The sequence below is a fragment of the Lithobates pipiens genome, unplaced genomic scaffold, assembly GCF_037356315.1.
Source record: "Lithobates pipiens isolate NorthernLeopardFrog02 unplaced genomic scaffold, aLitPip1_a1.2 Scaffold_3, whole genome shotgun sequence".
Taxonomy (NCBI): domain Eukaryota; kingdom Metazoa; phylum Chordata; class Amphibia; order Anura; family Ranidae; genus Lithobates; species Lithobates pipiens.
This window is the reverse complement of record NW_027507790.1, coordinates 82,083,142-82,106,252: the sequence shown is the minus strand read 5'-3', so window position 1 is coordinate 82,106,252 and position 23,111 is coordinate 82,083,142. Positions and strand designations below refer to the sequence as shown.

The 23,111-nt window shown below is 44.1% G+C and overlaps 1 protein-coding gene across 1 annotated transcript in view; it reads right to left on the bottom strand.

Annotated features, from left to right (window-relative positions):
• Positions 1–11,066: 11,066 nt before the first annotated feature.
• The window catches only part of ZCCHC8 (zinc finger CCHC-type containing 8), a 62,817-nt gene continuing 50,772 nt past the window's right edge, over positions 11,067–23,111 (bottom strand). Inside the window, exons 12-14 of the mRNA XM_077461933.1 lie at positions 21,041–21,127; positions 19,562–19,676; positions 11,067–13,878 (exon numbers count right to left, since the gene is read on the bottom strand). Of these exons, the coding sequence (XP_077318059.1) occupies positions 13,082–13,878; positions 19,562–19,676; positions 21,041–21,127 (999 nt within the window). The 3' untranslated portion in view covers positions 11,067–13,081. The remainder of the gene's footprint in view (positions 13,879–19,561; positions 19,677–21,040; positions 21,128–23,111) is intronic.

Here is a 23,111-nt window from a genome sequence, read left to right as displayed (position 1 = left end):
AGGTGGCAGAGCTGCAAGCACTTACTACAGCATGTAAATTGGCAGAGGGAAAAAGCCAATATTCATACGGACTCCAGATATGCTTTCAGCGTTGCCCATGATTTTGGTGTTATCTGGAAGGACAGAGGGTTCCTGACGGCTGCAGGAACACCTGTGAAACATAGCTCAGCCATCAAGGACTTGATGAACGCCCTGCTTCTCCCGACCCAAGTGACTAGTCTAAAAGTAAAGCACACGACAAACAACTCGAAGGAAGCTCGAGGCAATCTAGCCAATTCAGCTGCCAAACAGACAGCCAGTGGTCCACGGGAAGTGGACAGCAGGGTGGTAGAAGAAGACCACTCCATGCTTACCCTACAGACTCTCCCAGTGGACAGAGTTTATCTGAAAGAACTACAGGAAGCAGCAAGTCCGGATGAGAAGGAAAGCTGGAAACGGAGAGGAGCAACTCTCAGAGATGAACTATTCGAGTGCAACAAGAAGCCTTGTCTACCCAGGAGTATGTACCCAGCCATGGTGCAATGGGCAAATGGAGCTGCCCACTTGACAAAGACTCTTATGAACTTATGAGTTACTCCATTGACCAACAACTTCTGCAGATCATGCACTATCTGCAACAAATGTAACCCAGAATGTACAGAAAAGGCACAGAAGAAGCACCTGGCGAAAGCTCTATACCCCTTCCAGAGGATACAAATTGATCACTCCCAAATGCCAAAGGAGTGACAGATTCGAATACGCCCTAGTGGAGGTGGACATGACTGCCAGGACCACAGCTAAGGAACTACTGAGTAAGATAGTATGTAGATTTGAGGTCCCAGAGGTGATAGAGAACGATCAGGCCCAGCCTTCACAGCAACCCTTACAAAAGATTAGGGCAGCACTGGGGGGTTCAGTTGGCTCTACACACCCCTTACCACCCTCAAAGTAGCGGGAAGGTAAAAAGGATGAAAGGGACACTAGAAAAATAGGATGTTAAAAGATGGCCCAAAAGACTAACATGAGTCGGCCAGACAGTTTGCCCATTGCCCTGTTCAGTGTCAGACACACACCCCGGGGGGGGGGGGGGGGGGGGAACATGCCCTATCCCCTTATGAAATTGGTTCAGCCCCAGACTTGGCTGTTATTTTCCCCAACAGTTACAGTTACAATCTGATGTGTTGACTAATTATGTAACCGCATTATCACGAGAATTAACACAAATGCATGTCCAGGTGTTTTCTTCCATTCCAGATCCTGAATTCGATACAGGAACACCCCAACTACTGCCTGGAGATTGGGGGCTGGTAAAGAAATTTGTGAGAAAACATTCTCTTGAACCCAGATATGATGGTCCATTCCAAGTTTTGCTGACCACAGCCACCTCAGTCAAACTGGCCGGGAAGAATACCCGAATACATGCTTCCCACTGCAAGAAAGCTCCAACCCCCGAGGAGAAGATCCTGCCCACTTCATGACGACCATGCTGCATATCCTTTTCCTGTTTGGTCTAGGGGGGAGACCCAGGAGGTGGCCATCAAAAAATGATAACATAATTACATTTTGGTATAACTCTTCAGGTACACATGTGACCACCTTTACCTTTGATTACTGTGACATAGTACCTTGTCCATTTGACTTTTTCATGGCAATGCCATTGGTAAAGTGACATCCCTGATGGTAAGGCTATGTGTGTGTTTTACAGATAGTTACTGGGGCCAGAATTGTGGTTCCTGGGAGGGACAGTGGGTTGAAACATAGGACCAGATTAGAGGGAATCTGGACCAGTGAATGTGCCCTTGAAAAGGTCATTATGCCCCTCCATATCCTAGCAGAAGATACTCCTGATACATACACTGACCCAGCACACAGAGGAGGAAGCGAGCAGTTCTCTCCGGAAGCTTTGACCCTCATGTGTACATAGATGCTATAGGAGTTCCAAGGGGGTCCCTGATGAATTCAAATCCAGGGATCAGGTAAAAGTTGGTTTTGAGTCTTTGATCCCCATAATAACTGAACAAGAATGTAGATTGGATCAATTACATAAACTATAACCAACAAAGATTCGTGAATTACACTAAAGATGCCCTCCAGGGAAAAAAAAAAAAAACGGGAACCTGTTGCACCTACATTCCTGATAATACCGGCCCGAATGGTAAAGCAACTTTAGCTATAAAGAAATTAGAAGATTTGTCATTGGAGTTGAAGAACTCCGGTATTACAGACCCATGGGATCAATATTTTAGCTGGATGAGTGGGTGGCAGAAGGTGCTCGCCCAGATAGGGGTAAGGGTACTAATAATCCTGGTTCTTTTACCCCCCGATTGTATGCTGTATTCTACCTTTCGTAAAGAAGTTAATGAGCAAGGCTGTAGACAACAGCCCACCTACATTTCTCCACCAAGAAGAAGAAGACCCTCTTATGATGGAGGATGACAAACCCTTCACTCCTCTACAGTCACTCCCTGTCCAAAATCTCACAATCCTCTACAGTTATAGGGATAGATAGCACCCGATTGCCCTTCTCCAGCTGTATCGAGGGGGGTAGTGAACTAGTTGCTGCCTAACTCTATATACAGCTTAAAAAGAGTTGCTGAGGAGAATGGGCCAGGTGAGGAGGACCTTTAGATGAGGGACAGAAGAAAATAGCCATTTTAGGGGGGACTGTTAAGGAATCTAATGTACATAATGATAATCAGAAAATGTCTATTTGCTTATGTGTATACATGTTCCTATGCTCCTTACTTATTATTATGTAGCATACAGATTGACACTCTGTTCGGAGGTAAGATGGCGTCTACCCCCTACATCCCACGCGTTAGAAGAAATCATTTGAGATAAGAAAACCAGCTTCAACCGAACTTTAAGCATCAAGTTTCTTCATTTCTCTTGTATTGTAACCAATGAGATGTACCAATTAGACTGACATAGCAATGACGTATCTTTCTGTATAAAATATTAACACCGATGCCAAATCAATAAACGTAGTGGGGGTGGACGTGCCTGGGGTGAGCTCCGGCTACTAGAGCACACACCCGGGGCCCTGACGTCCACCGGAGCACAGCGGACCGTACCGGAGGCCCTAGATACACTGGGGCACACAGGTTGAGTGGGCGCGCCCTCCGCGGAGCTCCGGCCGCCCAGCGGGAAAGTCCAAGGCTTCAGCCTGCACGGAGGAGAGGCGGCCATCTTGCTCCACCCAGGGACCGAGCCCCGGCGGAATTCGGGGCCCAGGGACAGCTGTTACACCCCCGGAGTACCGGAGACATCCAGCCCGCCACCTGGGGCCTGTAAATATTGCTGAGCCGCCCGCAGTTCACCCAGGAGGGTCCTGGTAAGTGACGGCGGCCATCTTGGTGCACCCGGCAACCTCTTTATCATCCTGGGGCTCAATCCGCCCCCATCCACCCTCAAGAACATCCTGGCCTTATCGCTGGAGACAACCCCAGGGTCTGTTAAGGGAGCATTGCTTGTGTAGCACAGTATTTGCTGCCGGGCCCCTGGTTACTGAGACTCTGAGAGGCGGCCATCTTGCAACACCTCCATCTCTTCTGGGCCCCACCCTGGACTTCCTCACCTCCTGAAATTTCTAGCCTAGCGGTCTGTTACCATAGCTGGGGATACCCTCATGGTTCTGCCCCCCCCCCCCCCCGTTAATGCACGAGCTGCTGTTACGGCCCCAGAACTCAAGAAAGGAGGCCATCTTGCTTCACCCAGGCAGCGGTATGCAAATACGAAGGCAGCCCGAACAGATAAGTGCCCATCTGGAGTCTCCACCCATTCCTCTCCGCAGAAAAACGGATTGATTATGTCTAACTAAGAAATGTCCTGCTGAGCCCGTGACCGCCCATAGCAGACAGGCTATACCTCAGCCATTGCACGTCCATGAAAAGCATGTCCACGCATAGCTCTCGATCTACTGAGTCCGCAGACCTACAACAGGGCACAATACAGCGATACCTGCTCCGCATGTCTGTCGGATCCCCGCACTCCCAGAGACAAGATGGCACCTGCACGAAACCCAGGGAAGAGCAAACTTCCTCCTCCTACTCAGCCGACAATGGACAGCGGCGAGGAATCCGATGACCCCCCGACCCAGCACTCGGACCCTTCCAGAGTAGGGTCCAGATCTAGCACTTCTACTGTCCTGCTTCCAGCTGCAGGCCCTGGAGCTTTGGCCCCTCCAACGACAGGAGACTTGCCTAGATCCGAAGCCTCGACTCTTCTAGCGGCCTTCCGAGCAGAGTTTGAGTCCTGGGCGGTCAAAATTGAGTTCTCGCTCCACAAGGACCTTCAGGCCATCCAACAGCAGGTCTCCACTAATCAGACAGCAATCTCTGCCCTAACTGATACTCAATCTGATCATGCAGCCCGCATTACGTCCCTTGAGCGAGCCTCCAAGGACCACCTGCACCGTATTCGTCAACATCAACTGCGCATAGAAGATGGGGTTTAATAGGAGCCGCAGGAATAATATAAGACTACAAGGCATACCGGAGGCCACGGCGAGTACGGACTTGAAGCCATCTGTCACTGCCATCCTCAACCTAGTCTTGGGCAGAGAAGCCTTGTCCCCTATTGAGATAGACCGGGTGCACAGAGTGGGGGGGCCCAGGAGGGAACACAGTGACCGCCCGCGCGACGTCCTATGCAGGGTTCACTATTTCACCCTGAAAGAAGAAATTATGCGCAAAGCATGGCGTCTGGGCCCTGTGGACTTTGACGGTTCAGCTATCCATCTATACCCAGACCTTTCTCACAACACCCTCCACATGCGCCGAATGGTCCGCCCACTGCTAGATCTGATACGTCAAGCTGGAGCAACCTACACCTGGGGACACCCCTTCAGTATCAAGGTGACCAGGGCCGAGCATAAGTTTGTCCTTTCTGACCCGGATCAACTTCCAGCCTTTCAATTTTTTGGAGCAAGATCCAACTGATGTACCCAACTGGCTTGACCCGCCAGACGACCGCACTAGGGTACAAGCACGTGACCCTCTTCCGCAACGCCGCAGACTTCAGAGGTATGCATCGCACTTTGTCGATTCTGGACCACGTCACCCTACCTCTCCGGAAGACTAAAGTAATCCCATGGAACCTTTTAGACTCATCTCCATGCCCATACTGTGATTAGCACCATCTTGATTTCATGCCTACCCCTTGTCTCCTGGTCAGGCCGCATTTTACCTTTTTGGGACAGTTTTCCTTTTTTTTTTGCCGTTTCTCCCCTCCTCTCATCTTACTTGTCCCTATATATAACCCGTTAGATATGCCACGATGGGAGATGGGGTGGTCGGTTGCATACATTAATGCCTCAAATTATCTTGTACACTGAAGAGATAGACCTTCTCCCTGCCCTTTGTTAGTGTATTGGATCTGACTGGGGTTCGGGAGAGGCAATAGAACGGCAGGTTGCTAATGTTTGTTTCGATATGTCAAGGTTGTGTTTCTAGTATACTTCACTGTACAGGGCTACTTACCGAATGTTTAGCGGTCGAGGCCCACCTGGATATGGAGGGAGAGGCGACAGATGGACCGACTGGGTTCACGGTCTCATGCCAATATTCACGTGGGCTTCCGCAGGTATCTAGTCGCGGTTTCTTATACACCGGATTGTTTTACCCTACCACGCTCTCAGAAGTATTACCCGATTAGATTTCGGGCCCCCTGTTGGGGTAAGTGGTTGCCATATGTTAAAATGTTTGCTCCCTTCTCGTGAGGTGTCTCACGGACTGATGTCTCCTCTGTGGGGGGGGGGGGGGGGGACTGGGCCGGCGTGGAGCTATTTGCCCGTGCGGTCTGTTGCCACCCCCTCATGGAGGACCTGTTGCGTGCTCTGTATTAATGTTTTGTTCTATTGATGTGCCTCAGTGAAGTTTTACATGCCTGTCGTGCTACTGGGCCCACTGCTCAGATTCTCCACTTCGACCCCTCACCCTCAATAGGCCGGGCACGAATAGTGCCTGTTTTGGTGAATTTTCACTTGGTGTCCCGTTCTCGTGGACCCTTTAGATTTGCCAGGCTCCTTTCTCTGGGTGCCCTCCTTCGTTAGGTTTTTTTTTTTTCTTTTCTCTTTGATTCTGTACTAAGATAGATACTTTCTGCTACCTTTTCAATCCCCCCTTCCATTCTCCTCCCCCCTCCCCCACCCCTCAGTCTATGCCCTGAGTTTCTTATCCTCCTTCCACTATGGCTCACACAGTACCATCTCGTCCTCGCCTGAAGTGTTGCTCGTACAACGTAAATGGCCTCAATATTGCATACAAAAGAGGACAAATCTTGTACCACATGCATAAACAACAGGTCAACGTATTACTGTTACAGGAAACACATTTCCACACAGACTCCACCCCTTCCTGCTCCAATAGGTACTTTAACAGATGGTTCCACAGTACGAACCCCTCTCAGAAAACTAAAGGCGTTTCTATTGCTTTCCACAAAACGCTCCCGATTGCCCCGATAGACCAGCTGTCGGACCCTCAAGGAAGGTATGTGTTCGTTAAGATCTCCTTAGGGGGCACCAAATTCACTATAGCCAACCTATACCTACCAAACACTAACCAAATCTCGACTGCTCTACGATACATGAAGATCTTGTCAGAATTCGCAGAGGGTAAACTAATCATGGGTGGGGATTTTAACGCCCCTCTGGACCCTCTCCTAGACTCGTCCACCTCTCGCTCATCCATATCGTTTACTAAGTTGAGGGCTTTTAAACGGGCTATGTACGACCTCCGTTTAATCGACGTCTGGCGGGTACTGTTTCCTACGACTCGTAATTATACCCACTTCTCGCAGGTCCATCACTCCTATAGTTGTATCGACTACTTTCTTCTTGACCACAGCTGCTTAGATTGGTCACCTGAATGTGAAATAGACTCCATGGTCTGGTCTGACCACTCGCCTATTTATCTGACACTGTTTATCCCACCAGTGAGGGAATGGACATGGAGGCTGAATGATTCCCTTCTTGCAAACCCTGAGTGTTCCCACAAGGTCTCAGAAACCATCTCTAATTTCTTATCGGATCATGCCACGGACACCACCTCGCCACCTTTACAATGGGAGGCACTTAAAGCTGTCCTGCGAGGAATCTTCATCCAGGAGGGGACCCGCTTGAAAAAGACTCGTTCAGCAGCCATAACCGTAGCAACACAAAAGCTTCGGGACCTTGAGACCCAACATAAAAGAGCCCCTACACAGGTGACTATGATGGAGGTCTCGTTGGCCTGGTCCCAACTCAAGGACCTGTATGAGGCCTCAGCTCGTACTTATACGGACAGACTGGCCCTACATCAGTACAGATTCAGAGACAAATGCGGTAGACCATTGGCCCGCACCCTTCACCCAAAAACGTCTTCCACTTTTATACCCCATATTCGGGCCCCTTCTGGAGAAAATGCTTAATGAGCCCTCCATGATCTCGCAAGCATTCAGAGATTTCTACCAAACACTATACAACCTACCGTCCAACGTCACCTCTAGCCCATCCTGCACCTGACAGACAGTCCTATATCAAGGAGAGAGAGCTCCCTAGATTAGATGGTGATACTATAGAAGAGCTAGAGCAAGTAATCACAGCAAACGAGGTAGTGGGGGCGATAGCGGCCACCCCTTCCGGTAAAAGCCCAGGACCCGACGGTTTTACCCCTAAATTCTACAAGACATTTCCTCCTCTACTGACCACCTTTATGACTAAGGTGTATAACTCCCTATCGGAAGGCTCAGCGTTTCCTCCACAAACGCTTGAAGCCCACATTACCATTATCCCAAAACCAGACAAAGACCCTACCTTGTGTTCAAATTATAGGCCCATATCGTTAATTGGAGTGGACCTGAAAATATATGCCAAAATCTTAGCAACTAGAATTCAACCGCTACTCCCCCGCCTTATACATCTAGACCAGGTGGGTTTTGTTCGTGGGCGCGAGGGCAAGAGATAGCACCCTGAAAACACTGCTTCTTACCGACTATGCCTGCACCCATGAAATTCCTCTGTGCCTTTTGACGGTCGATGCCGAGAAAGCATTTGACCGGGTCAATTGGAAATTCCTTCAGATGTCCTTGCAACAGATAGGTCTGGGTCCTAAAATGCTTTCCCGAATTATGTCCCTTAACTCCTCACCCTCCGCCAGAATTCGGGTCAATGGTTCACTGTCTCCTACATTTGCCATCCATAATGGGACACGACAGGGATGTCCTCTATCCCCCCTTCTCTATGTCCTTGTCATGGAACACCTAGCAATAGCCTTACGCAATAACCCCAACATCTCCGGTGTATCGACAGGTCCCATTCATTCTAAACTGGCACTCTTCGCGGATGACCTGCTATTGTTTGTAACCCAACCCCACATATCATTACCACATATAATGCAGGAATTCACGAGGTTTGGCAAGTTGAGCAATTTTAAAGTAAACCATACTAAATCAGAAATCCTGAACATCTCCCTGTCCCAGGAGGTCCTCCACCAGGTATCCGATAGGTATCCATTTAAAACTGGAGCTACCTCCATCCGCTACCTCGGAATCCAAATACCCAGGGAGAGATGCCAATTATTGTCTCTGAATTATGCACCCCTCATGCTTAGAACCAAGACTGATCTCTTGAATTACACAAAAAAAATGCCTATCGTGGCTAGGAAGAGTGAATGCCCTAAAAATGGACGTCCTCCCTCGGTTTCTCTATCTGTTCCAAATAATTCCCATTTCCATACCCTCCTGGTTTTTTAAGAAGCTCCGCCAACTATTCTCCTCCATCTGGGGAGGGGCTCGTCCCCGGATACGCTTTGAGACTTTATCGCTCCCCAAGTCTCGTGGCGGAGCAGGAGCTCCAGACGCCTCCATATACTATAGAGCAGCTGTGCTCATGCGTATACTTAACTGGTTTCATCATTCCTCCTCCTAATTGTGGGTGCAGATAGAGAGCCATATTAACCCAATAGATCTTTGCGCATTGCCGTGGACGCCCACTGAATTCCTGAAAGGAGAGGAAACCCTGAGCGACCTCACCAGACAAACCATACAAATATGGACACGAATGAATTCCTCCAAGACTCTATCTCCCCTGAAGGGACCCATGACTCCTTTGTTTGGGAATCCGGCTTTTCCACCGGCCCTAAGGGGAGTGAATTTTGGACCTTGGTGTAAGGAGGACCATATGCGACTTGCTCAAGTCCTACGCTCAGACCCTTCTCTGACCCAAGACATTCCCTCAGACTCATCTGCTAGTACCTCGAGGCATTGGTTGCAGAGGCAACAGGTGATATCCTTCATCCGCACCTTCCCATCTTTACCAGATTTACTCACTGACCTAACGGACTTGGAGAACATGCTGCTTCAGGACACCCCTCCTGCACATGTAGTTTCTCAAATGTATTCTCTTTTGCATACGGCTTACAACCCTGACCTTTCCCCTTACACACAGGCATGGAAGGAAGACCTGGGCCACTCCATCTCACCTATAGACTGGCAGAAGTGCTTCATACTGACTCATAAAATGTCTCTAGCCTCCAACTCTCAAGAAAAGGGGTTTAAACTGTTGACCCGCTGGTACAGGTGCCCTTCGACTCTGCACCGGATGAACTCGGCGCTTCCGGATACTTGCTGGCGTTGCTTGTCATCTAGGGGAACCTTACTTCACATTTGGTGGGAATACCCCCCCCTGTGAGGAAGTTCTGTCAAAAGATTTTAGACTTGTATTGCAGACTCATGGCAACCTCAATTACACCCTCTCCTGAGCTAGTTCTGCTATCTCTGCTCCCGGGACCATTTAAGCCAAACAGGACGTTCTGCGCCACTTTTTGGCGGCCGCTAGAACGGTGTTGCCCAGACATTGGCGGTCGATGGACATGCCTTCCCTGGGGGATTGGGCACTTGAAGTGGACCGAATTAATAGTTTGGAACGAATGTTGTCGCAGGAAATGGGTAGGGAGGAACAATTTTCCAAGACCTGGACCTCGTGGTCTATGTTTCGATATTCCTCAGAATTTATTTCATGGGCCACCGAGGATTTTATTGATACACCTGTGTGACCAGGGTGGAATACCTATTTCTTTAACCCTAACGCTCTTTACTGTCCTGACCCTTCTTCTTTTACTCTCTTCCCTCCCTTATACATGGGGCAACAACACCTGATTAATTAATTCAAGACCTCCAGTTCATTAGACCGGGATGGGGGCACATACAGTGCTCCCCCCCAAGAAGAGACGTGGACAGAATGGGAACAACAGCCCTAGTTTAATTGTAATGAGTGGGCATCACTCAGTGAGAGGATAGTGGTGCGCTCATATTTACTTTACATTGTAATAGACACTGTGGGCTTACGGGCTCTTACATCATACTACACAAACCGATCCCCAAGAACTCCTATTGCCATAGAGATGGTCTGACCCCATTGTAGCAGAGTTTGACTTTTCTGTTTTTCTGGTTATGTATCACGGTGAAACAAATATGTTGGATTATGTACTTTTTTTTTCCTCTTGTTTCTCTAACATGTTCTTTCTCATATTTCAATAAAATAAGATTGAATTAAAATATTAACACCGCCCACCAATAAATCAGAAGTTAGAAGTAGCCTGAGCTGAACGTATCTCAGAGTGTTTACTTCTAATGTGCATGCACATTTATACTTTTTAATTAGAAATAGCAGCAGATAACCAAGAACTAATTTGTAGTTCTTATCCATTTCACAGTTAGCAGGTGTCTTTCCCTAACAAAAATGTCACTGCAACAAGCTGCAGTACCTTGGTGATCCTGCTAGAATGTGTGCATAGTGACAAATCAGAGAGAGAATGTAAACTTGAAAAAAGAGCAAATATACATAGGTTATAATTCCTCTGATATGGAGACAGTTTTAGCATAGATTCCCCTTCACCATGTGTTAATGTTTACACAATGTGGTACAGGAGCCATTGGCACTTTTTGACTCATTTACATTTCCTACTCCCTCTTTGTAGGTCAATGTTCTGCTTCCATAAAGAGAAGAAAAAGTGTTAATAAAGCCTTCCACCATTTGGCATGTCCATAGTCACTTTCCACAAGAAAAAAATAAAATAATTTCTGAAACAAATTGACAAACCATGAGGAAACAAGTTTTAAGAAGGCTCATTTATTACACCTCTGTACACTGAGGGGAGTACAGTGGGTTAATGAGAAATGGTCTTAGAAAAACAAATGTAGAAGTGGCATTAAAACCAAAATTGAAATCATGTATAAAAATATATTGAAGAGTGACAAACACTGAACTCCGATTATTCTTGCCAGTTTGCACCAACAGTAAAAAGATTTCTTAAAAACATTGAATATATGGCCCAGTTGAATAGCAATTGAACAAAAAAAAAAAAAAAAAAAAAAAAAAAACACACACACTACCTGAAAAATCACCACTTGTTATAAAGACCAATAAGTACAATTCTTAGAATTTATCAAATACAATGTAATCATTTTCTCCTAAATATTTTAACTTGCTTAGGCAAATATTCTTTGGGGCAGAAAAAACACAAAAACTGTACAGAATTCCACATCAAAACCAAAACTAACATTAGTTTCAAGTTCCGTAAACACTGCCCAATATAGATAGAATAGACTTCAGGTTTTGCGCATCAAATCCATAAAAGGAGTGAAAAAAAAAAAAGCTTACTGCCTTTATCAGACCATTAGAGTTATAGGGCAGGTCGTTTTTTTTTTTTTTCTGTCTATAACCTTTAAAACCTAGAAAGCGTCACACAGCATGTCAGAGTTCCCGCATTTGCACAAAGCTACCTTTTCCCAAACTTTTCCTCAAGTACCACAAGCTCAACCCTTAAAAAGGGCACAATGATCTGCAACAGTTATACCCTCATGCGCAGACTTTTAAAAGCGACAGCTGGCCTTAGGTATACTTAAAGGCAAAAGTATTTTCTTTGAAACCCTAAACACCAAGCTAGTATTCAATGGTAGCACACCACCAGCCAATAACGGCTGTCAAAGTTGGTCAATGACAGTGTAAAAGCAGTCTAACCGTTCAATAGTAAGATGTTTGAAGAACCACAATAACCTGTGACTAGGCTAAAAGTTAGCTTCCAGGTAAGGTAAAAGGAGGCAAGCATTTTCTGTAGCAGTTTTTCTAATACTGAGCTCCTGTCAGAGCGACATTAAGCAGGAATTTACCACCCGTGTTGGAAGCATAGGTCAGCTAATATGCTGCTTGTAGATTTTTTTTTTCCCCATGCAAGAAGCAGTGATGCGATTCTTAGTGAAACAAGGAGCTAAAAATCTGCTTACTTTCGTTGCTCACATTACTGTGGGAAAACAACATAACAAGTTTCAACCATACAAACTATGGCCAACATATACAGGGTCATCTGTACTGCATTTCTGGGCATAAAAACCCCATTGACTTAACACATAAGTAACAGTTTATGTAATTTCAAGGCAATTTCCATGCTCAGTAATAAAAGTATTGGACTCTTCTGTCCCTTTGTGCAGTCCAAATCTGCAGTTTGGATACTCTGCTCATCTGGTCCTCAACTGAAAAAAAAAACAAAAAAAAAAAAACAACACACCCAATAACAGATGAGCAAACAACATTTAGATAGATTTCATTCAGCCCTCAAACCTTTTAGGAGGTTTCTGCCAAAATCAGGTCTATGCGAAACCTAAACAGCAAGACAAACTCCAAAAATGTACACCTCAAATGATAATCGTCATCTATTAAAAGAATACTTGTATCCCCCCCCCCCCCACTATAAAAAAAACGGAAATGTAGCTGCTCTGCCGTTTGTACTTTACATAAAAAGATGGTCTGCTGCCTTATTTTCATAAATGGTGAAAACGGTTATTTGCATTATATAGAATCTATGCAAACAAAACCTACCAGCTCAATGCTCCTTAAGGGATACTGTATACTCTTCTTGGACGCAAGTCAATACTTGTAACAAAGCCAACTAATTGCGCCTAACACTCAATCTTTATCTTAAAAATGCACATGTATTCTTTCATATAAATCACTTTACACGTGAAAGTATTTTTCTCAGGCAGTTTGGTTGTGTAGAAAGCGAATTTCAAAATATTTCTTAAATATTAAAAAAATTAAAAATATTATAAGTTCTAGTGTACAAGGTCATCATTCCTTCTTTTTTTGCTGGTTTCGGGGGGAGTTTTTTAACACATTTCTGAGCCGAAGGTAAGTGCCAGTAGCCTCTGACATGTTGTCATACTCAAATGGTGTTATTCCCTCAGCAAACTTACTCCTGTCTGGAATACTAGATTTAAAAGGAGATGGTGCACATGCTGCCTCTTCTGCATCTCCATCCTCTTCTTCTGTTACCTTAAGTCCTACAGCAGTTCCATTGGGCTTTGCAGGATTTTCTGCCACAGTGATGTCATCGACTCTCTCATTTAACAATACATTACCTTTGGGAATTCGAGTGGAGTTATCAGGCTCATGTCCAGCTGCTTCAAGGAATGCATCAGGTGGTGTTGACTTTTCTACAATTTTTTGACCCCTAATATTTTTTCCTGTGGCACTTTCCATTTCAGTCCTGCTTGGTGATGAGGCAACAGAATTGCCATTTAATGGTGTATTTACATCTGATTCACTATTTGTGCTCTCTGCATTTTCAAGAGCAGCCCAAATTAAACGCTGCTGTTCTTCTAACTCTTCCAAAGTCAAGGTGTCTTCATCCATGCCATCACCTGCCTGTGTCTTAAGACTAGCTTTAGAATGAAGAGATGGAGAGCCCCTATTAGGAGTAGGAGGTGGTGTTCCTTTTGGAAGTGGAGGAGGAGTTGGAGTTGGTGGAGGTGGTGGAATGAAATTTTGAGGGGTTGAAGGTGGAGTTCCACGCGGCATTGGAGGTGGAGAGCAATATGGAGGGAGCGGTGGTTGGAAACTGAAACCTGCTGGCGAATAATCTGAATCTAAAATCAGAAGAAAAAAAAAAAAGCATTTAACGTCACTGTGCAGTGTTGTATACACATCTTGTGTTATATTACACAAGTGGTTTTTAACTTTGATTTCCGAAAAGGTCTATGTACTCCATTATTAAACACACTTGTAAGTGGTTGAGCTGCATTTTTATTGCTCGCTCAAACACTCCTTTTGCTGCAGAGGCAGCGACCAGGGGCGTACACATGGAAATCACACCTCCTGTTGCATTTGTCAGGTTCAAATGAAAAAGGGACAGTACTGGACCAATTCAGACTAAAACACAAGATTTCCTGTGAATGGCTGAGCAGCACTCAGCCCAACTCAATTTTGTTCTGGTAGCAGACAGGAAAGTTCCTATACCGCTGCTGGAACACAGCGCTCTACTGCAAGTAACCAATGCTACACAGTTTATACAGTGCTGACAGAACTGAATTTCCTAGTAAAGGAAACAGATAGTTAATTGGGCTAAGCTGGCCCAAACAATACAAAACCTGACGTTAGGCTTTAAAGTGACAAGTGACACCAAACTCTGGTGGAGGGGGGGGGGGAAACAAGTGACAGGATATTTGAGGTTTAAGAGCAAACATAGGATAATGTGGTAGAAAACACAGGAAAATGATTGCATGAAAAATAGATTCAATTACAGGACTATTGGGTAGTGGATGTGTATGAATTATACTTGGGAAATAAGGATGTCATTTGGTGTCACTTTAATAACCTAACTGGGTTACTAAACTAACAGATTTAGAAATGTTAGGCCGCCTTCAACTGTAGACAAAAGGACAGCTATAAATCTAAATCTATACTATTAAGCTACAGAAAAGTTGTTAAAGTGGGTAGATTCTTATACATAATGACAAATACATTTACATTTTAGTGACCAACTTGAAAAAATTCAGACTTAGAAGAAAAAAATTCTGACTAAACTTGTACATTACACGTCTTAGAGTACAGTACAAAGGTTGAATATTCAGAAAACCTGGGTTATAGGCTGGTACCATCAGGTGACAGACACGTGCAAAGCCTTTGAGGACACACCCCTGGGCGTCCCTCCTATAACACTACCCCAGTCCACGACTCCTCAGTTTTGTAGCAATCGATGCAGAATAATGCAAGATTAGAAAAAAGAGGATGCTATAAAAATCTTTTGCCAACTTGAAGCAGGAATTTAACCTAACCAATAGCTCATTCTATAAATATCTCCAGGTCAAGCATGCAGTCCAGACACAACTTGGATCTCAAATAGTGCAGTGGACCCAAATTCCTATCTTGACACAATGTCCTTTGCGTCCCCCAAGGGAGTAATTTCTCGACTGTATGCCAGACTTGAGGATAGAATGATAGATCGTGGTGGCCCGACCAAGAACAGGGAAAGTTGGGAGTATGAAGTGGGGCCATTGTCCAATGTGGAATGGGACCGGATTCTCAAACAGGGAACACTTGTTTCAATTTCCCCCTCGCAGAGAGTATCACACTCTTCTTTTTTTAATCAAGTATATTATACTCCCAAAGAAAAAATGTTTAAACTGGGTTGGTGGGACAACGACCAGTGCCCTAGATGTGGGTTAACTGAAGATTTTATTCATATGTTCTGGAAGTGTCCGAAGCTATTTAGATATTGGAAGAATATAATAGAAGAGATTAATAAAACTTAAGATAGCACTAGAAATGACGGTTAAGAATCTGCCTCCTGGGTTTAATTTAAGGGTGTAGCATCTCAAAAGGGGAACACGAGGTGTAAATTGGGTGTACAGTAATTATGAGGATTTTGGGGGGGGTTGGAGGTAAAGAGAAAAGGGAAGGTAATATTAATTTGGGTAATGCATCTGATGAAATTACAAAATTATTCGTGGTAGCATTGTAAACTTAAAGTGCTTTTCCTTTTGTAAAATGTTCGATGCTTTGATTGCAATGTATGTTTGTATAAATAATAAAGGAGAGGGGAGAGGGGAGAGGGGCGCCAGTGTTTTGTACTGTACTCCAAAATTTGGACTCGACAAGCAAAATTCCTTTTATCTTAATCATAGAGTACAGGACAGACAAAGTGGTATTTAAAGTGGATGTAAACACTCATCCTTTCTAAACTACCATAGTGGTTATCTATAAGGATATACATGCCCCCTGCATGTATCCTTACCCGTTAAAGGTCTCCCCTCTGTCATGAGACACGAAAAACTGCAGATTGTGTGGGTGGGTCTGTTGTCTGGAGCTCGGTGGGTGGAATCGTGATGACACTCCCTGCCCACCTCTAAACTCCTCGTCAATCATTTTCTCCAGTTTAATTTCTAACACTGAACTTCTGCTATAACGAACATCCAGTTAAAACCAAGAAAAGTCACCACATAACTTCAGCATGCCCAGTCATGCTGGGGTGTAGAGCAGCCAATCCTGGGAGAGCTAGAGAAGAGAATCTGAAGTACACAGAATGCCCCTGTAATGGAAATTTGTAGGTTCTGTATATAATTGTATTCTATTTTATATGTATTGCACAATGCCCTCACTGTGCACACGGCACTAATAATGTTTTCAGTACATGTTTTGCATTCTTTCGAGTTCTGATTAGAATAAGCCTGCCTATGTAACGCCCCTTGTTACCATAAACGTACAATTGTAATATTAATGTGATACCTACGTAATCATGTGTATAAAAGCCTTCAAATGCGGCATAATAAAGGAGAACGGTTATTTGGAAAGATGCTGAGCGTATCTTTTGTGTCTGTTCCCTACTGCAGTAGTTCTTAATTTGGAACCACTAATCAATATGAGGATAGGAGTTGCCTATCATCAAAATATCCATTTCACCCCTCTCACACTTGTGCATGAGATATGCAAGTCATCTGTCACTCACTGCAAGGGAGAAGAACTGACTCCTAACTGGTTTACATCCCCTATAACCCAAAAGTAAACATTTTGCAGCTTACCAGAAAGCTCAAAATGAGAAAATTCATGCAGCGATCACATCTATTTGCATCTGGTGATCCAGCAAGTCTGTTTTTCAAAAGAACAAGCTACAGGAGGTATATTACTGGCTTGATCACAAAGTGAAAAAAGCCTGTGAAAACGGAAACTGATGCAGGCACCACATCAAAAGATTGGTAAGCTGCAATATTAGAAATTTTGTTTTGGGTTAAATACCACATGAAATGAGAAGGGTCAAACAGAACTGTTTTAACATATCCAACTTTGAGATTGATCCAATCTATCTGTTCAAGAATGTGGAAAGTCATTTGTGTTAGGTCTTTTTGTAACCCAAAGGGGCATGGAGAAACAGAGGAAAAGCAAGTGCATCAATGCCAAGGCTTTTGTGTACACATGAGCATTTGCAATTATCTTGCTTAACCACTTGCCACCCACCATATAGCAATAGGACATTGGCAATGTGGTTGCGATATCCTGACTGGATGTCATACATAGGCGCCAAGATATCAAGCTGCTGCGTGCCCCTTAGGGCACGCATCACGGCGATCGCTGTGGCCGTGTATCAGTCTGACACTGCAACTCCAATCTAGGTAGTCTGACAGACTTTACATCATGATCAGCCGTGATTGGACAAGGCTGATCACGTGATAGAGGAGAGCCGATCAGCTGCTGCTCTGACAGGAGGGGGTCTGTGCTGATTATCAGTGCAGCCTCCCCCGAGGAAGCCACCACCAGGTATGCCACGATAGACCACTAGGGATGCCAATCAGTGCCCCACAATGGGCATCACTGATGGGCAACCATCCGTGCTGCCTTTTAGTGCCCATCCGTGTTGCCCCATCAGTGGAGAGAAAAAAAAAAAAAAAAAAGAAGTACTTATTTACAAAGTTTTGCAACAAACAAAAAAAATTGGCCCTAGCAAATGAATGGGGACCTTGGATTGTGGGCTCCATGTGAGTGTGCAATGTACAGGGATAGGGACAATTGTAGACACACACTGAGGTTGAACTGGATGGTCTGGTGTCTTATTCAACCTTACTAACTATGCAACTATAACTATGAAGCTGAGTGGTTATGTTTTAGCGGCCAATTTGAAAAGCTTTATAGTATAAAGTGAATACATTTCAAAAAATCTGTTTCCTAATGACAACCTATCAAAACGGATACTGTTCAGGATTAGGGGCTGCAGTAATGCTTCAACAGGATGACCAAGTCTTGCCTTGTCCACATCACTGACCCTTATACAGGGTCCAGGCGTAGCTGGTCACAACGGGCATACCCTGAAGGGGTTTTCAGTGACTGGGATCCATAGAGATGGACCATGGCCCTGGGATCTGTGTTGCACACAGCGCCAAGGTGAGTGCCTATGCAGAATCCAGAGCAGATTCCTGACCCTCAACAGCTTCCATCTCTTCATTTTTTAAGAATTTACTCAGAAACTTCATCCTGCCTCAAAAGGGGATGGGATGGGGGGGGGGGGGCGGGTGTCTTAGCCAGAAACCTGAGTAGCTGACAAATTACCCAATACTTGCTCTGCAGGCAGATAATCGCCACAAGAGCAGACAGGCAGGTTACTCTTCCCAGGATTTGTGCAGATGCGCATACACAGGTGGGAACCAGAAAACCTCTTGCGCTTTGCCACCACCACAGTGCTGCCACAAAAAAATAAAACCTGTCTATATAAAGATCAAAGAACACGGAGGGAACTCTGCATGCACGCACACACACACACACACACACACACACCTTCTGCCTGCACTATAGCCAAACGACAGCTACAGTGCAGGCTTCCAGTGTTGAGGGGGCATCAATAGACGTCGTCCTGTGATTGCACTGCTCGTGCGCCTAGCATACTGTGATCAGAGTCCTTTGGACTTGGCTGATCATAGAACAGAGTAAAGGACCAATCACAGGGGGCCCTTTACTACGTGTTGCGCTGTCAGCCAATGACAGCTAATTAGGAAGTAAATAGAAGTCGGATATCAGCTTTTTTTCTCCTTTCGATCAGCGCAAGGAGAATATAAATCCGGTAACTGTTACAGCGACATCGCTCTCGATCTGGGTCATCTATCAGTGCCCACAAGTGCTGCTAATCAGTGCACACCGAAGCGCCCCCCCACATTTTTACCCAAACAATTACCCGATTATGAAAATAAAAATTTCACAGTGTTATAAAGTTTTGCAATTTTCTGCGTTTGTTTCTTCAGCAAAAAACAAAAAAAACAAACCCAGTAGCGATTAAAATACCAACAGAAAACTCTATTTGTGTGGAAAAAAAAAAAAAAAAAAAAAAAAAAAAAAAACTTATATTTACCTCCCCTGTGCAAGGGATTTGAACAGTGGCCCTGATCCTCCTCTTCTGGGGTTCCCCAGTGCCCCCCTCTGATAACTGCATTCCGAAGAGGGCACCCAGTATTGCAGCTGCGTCCATTGACAGCAGAACTCAGGCCCTGCCCCTCGTCACTGGATTTGATTAACAGCAGCGAGACCCAATGGATCCAGCTGCTATCTGTACAAACAAAGGTTTTACAGCCCCTTGAAGTGTTACTTGACAATTGTTGAAAGCCTGTCTTGCTTAAAAATGACAGCAGGCCCATTTTCATTTGCCTTCCTCTAAACAGATAAAATGCTGCACAAATTTGAGTAATTATTTTGCTGGAAACTTTCTGGTCTAATTTTTGTAAACATCCTCCCAATTGAGGACATTCCTCACAGGGTTGTAAAGGATTACATAATTGGCATGCGTTCTCTTACCAGATGCCACATCCATATCCATTGGTGACCCCCCTTTGCTTCTGGAGGTCTTCTGTCTTTTACTTTCTGAACCTGAAGTAGACAAAGACCTCTTCTGGCCAATATTGTGGCTTGGCTGTGAAAATCCAAATAACCAAACACATATTACAAAGCATGCAGGAAATTGTGTATTTTCAACTAAAAGGATTAAAAATCAGCTTTGATAGATTCAATGCAACTTACACAGTAGAATCTCCAGTATATCATTTCAACAGTACAATCAATTTGAATTACAGAAAGCAGTGGTAGGGAACTGGAAAATGTTCCACCTTGGATTCATAAGATGGTGGTGCCAGGGATACAGCAGTGGTGAGAAAAAAAAAAAAAAAATGTGGTGAGAAGAATCAGCTGCAGGAATATCATGGGCTGGTTAACAGCATTTATTTTAACCGCTTGCCGACCACCGCACGCCGATGTAAGATGTCGGAATGGCGCTGGTAGGCAAAGGGCGTACAGGTACGTCCCCTTTACGAAGCTGTGTCGTGGGGCGCATGACCACGGGTCCCGCAGACCCGATGTCCGCCGGGTGCCCACGATCGTGTCAGAGATGTTTTTGTAAACACAGCATTTCCCTGTTCTGCCTAGTGACAGGACAGATCACAGCTGTCGAGACCACTGTCCTGTGTGTTAAATCCCAGCCCCCTCACAGTTAGAACCCCTCCCTAGGAAACTTAACATCTTCACTGCCCCCTAGTGGTTAACCCCATTCACTGCCATTTACACAGTAATCAATGCATTTTTATAGCATCAATCGCTGTATAAATGACAATGGTCCCAAAATAGTGTCAAAAATGTCTGTCCGCCACATTGCAGTACAGGATTTAAAAAAATGAAAAAATTAAAAAAAGTCGCAGATCGCCGTCATTACTAAGAAATTTTTTTTTTGCGCAAACCAATAAATACATGCTTATTGCGTTTTATCAAAAATATATAGAAGAAAACAAAAATCGGCCAAAACTGAGGAAAAATTGTTTTAATATATTTTTGGGGGAATATTATAACCAAAAGTAAAACAATATTGTGTTTCTTCTTTATAGCGCAAAAAAATAAAAGTTGCAGAGGCGATCAAATACCACCAAAAGAAATCTCTATTTGTGGGGAAAAAAAGATGTCAATTTTGTTTGGGTACATCGTCGCATGACCGTGCAATTGCTGGTAAATCTGCGCAGTGCCAAATTGCAAAAGTGATCTGGTCAGGAAGGGGGTAAAATACTCCGGGGCTGAAGTGTTTAAAATAGGAGTAGCGGCTGACTTAAACTATTGAGTGAAGTTCCTCTAAGTCAGGTCACACTGATGCAAAGATGCACATGTCCTCTGAAAAAAGGGAAATTAACCCTATAAGACAAGCTAGATAATAGTTTTTTCCTTTAGATAGCAATTTCAATACAAAACCAAGTAGTAACTAGTTCAAATCCCAGTTTAAAGAAAAAATGCACTTACTTTTGGAAAGTTATGAGACAGGTAGCTGGCAAACACATCTTTCTGGTGTGATGGCTGCATTGGAGTTGATCCAAAACTTCTCCAATCCTGATGAGAAAAACAAAGATATTTTTGGCAACGGTGATAATTGTATATGTAAAAGGAAAAAAAAAAAAGCCAGAAAAGGGTCTAGGAAAAAAAAAAAAAAAAAAAACCACACACAAAAACACACCATGCACGATTGAGGAATGGGAGAATATAACAGAAAAAGATGCTCAATCTCCCACCATCCTCATTAAATACATCCAGTTGTATCCCCTAAAACAGTGTTTATGCTATCCAACATCCTACATGCTTTAACTATTTAGAATGAATATGTTTTTCCATAAAAGGATCACGAGATAGATACTTAACCTTAAATCAGTTATATTTTGTGTTAATGCATCCCATGTTTCAGCTGAGATTCAGGCACTTTTAAACCTACAAAACCCAATACACATTTACTATATATTAAAAGCAAGCACTCAAACTGGTCATAGATGGTACAATTTTATTTCCTGCAACTATAGGTTGCAGAAAAAAAAAAAAAAATAATAAATAAATAAATAAAAAAAAAAAAAAACCTCAAATGCTGCGCCTCCCCCCCCCCCCCATGAATGTACACTATGCATTTCTTTAGTTGCATAACCACTAGGGGGGTGTGTACACAGTTTAGGTGCACATCTGTTAGGAACATTACCCATCTAGTTATCCATCTTGCGGAAGATTTTTTTTTTATGCAAGAAAAAAAAAAATAAAAATAAAAAAAAAGGATCCAAAGAAGTCTTTTTGCATTGATTGAAATGTGGAGAACCCCAAAATTCCCAGCAGGCAATTCTAGGGGTATATTGGTAAGGTCCAATAGTATGTAGTAACCCAGCTAACACTTCACCAGCCAGCAAAAAAATTAAACCTTTTGCCAAATTATACCATTAGAGGATTAATATTAACAGTTTGTCACTTCTCATTATGTTTGCTCCAAAAAAAAAAAAACATAACAGGTGAGCAGGGCAATATTGTACGAAGTGGCTAATACGATTGCATAGAATTATATTGGGATCCAAACCTTATCCAAAATGGCAGCGGTAGGCATTCGCACAAGCGCGGTAGGGACACTACACCCTACATAAAGTATGGGAGATGTAGCAAGATGGTCACTCCAGATGTCTTGATGAAACGCGTAGGTCATGGCTACAGAGCATCTTTGCATTACCTCCGGTCAGGGCCGTTACAGCTAGTTGACATCAGTGCCTGCTACACATTTGCCCTTTTGCACACATTTCCATTTATGAGATGCGAGTACATTACTATTTAAATAAATGTTTTACAAACAATATTACGCCAAGTACATTTCTCTCTATGTAAAAACCCGGCGGAGGGGCTGCTATCTGGTAGAGTGCAAAATCACCATCAGCACGGATAAGCTCACTGGCACTCGTCACCTGAAAGATTGATAACAGCACTGTAAACAGGCACTGGGCATCGTTTGCTGAGCACAAGTCACTTTTCACTATATTCATGGGCCAATAGACACTTTTTAATTATAAACTATTTTTTCTGTTTAAATATTTTTTTGTGTGTAATTATTTGTATGATTTTATTTGGAATATAGTGCAATTAGTTAAGATTATACAGATAGCGATTTTGCAGGGGGTCCAACAGTGAGAATATACATACCGTATTTATTGGCGTATAACACGCACCCCAAGTTTAGGAAGGAATGTAAAAGAGAAAAAAAAAAAAAAAAAAAAAAAAAACTTACATTTAAATGCCCATCAATGCAGCCTTGTCAGTGTCATTTGCAGCCTCGAATTGCAGCCTTGTCAGTGTCTTTGCCATATTAAAAATGGCGCCGCCGAGATACAGAGCAGATGTCTTGTGCATCTCGGCGACACTTGTTGTCGGTGGCTTTCGGGTATTTTCGGCCGCACTCAGCTATCTTCGGCCCTTCTCGCCTATTTTCGGCCACATTCGGCCGAACAGCCGAATGTGGCCAAGAACGGCTGAATATACCCGAGAACGGCCGAAAATACCCGAAAGCCGCAGAGAAGGT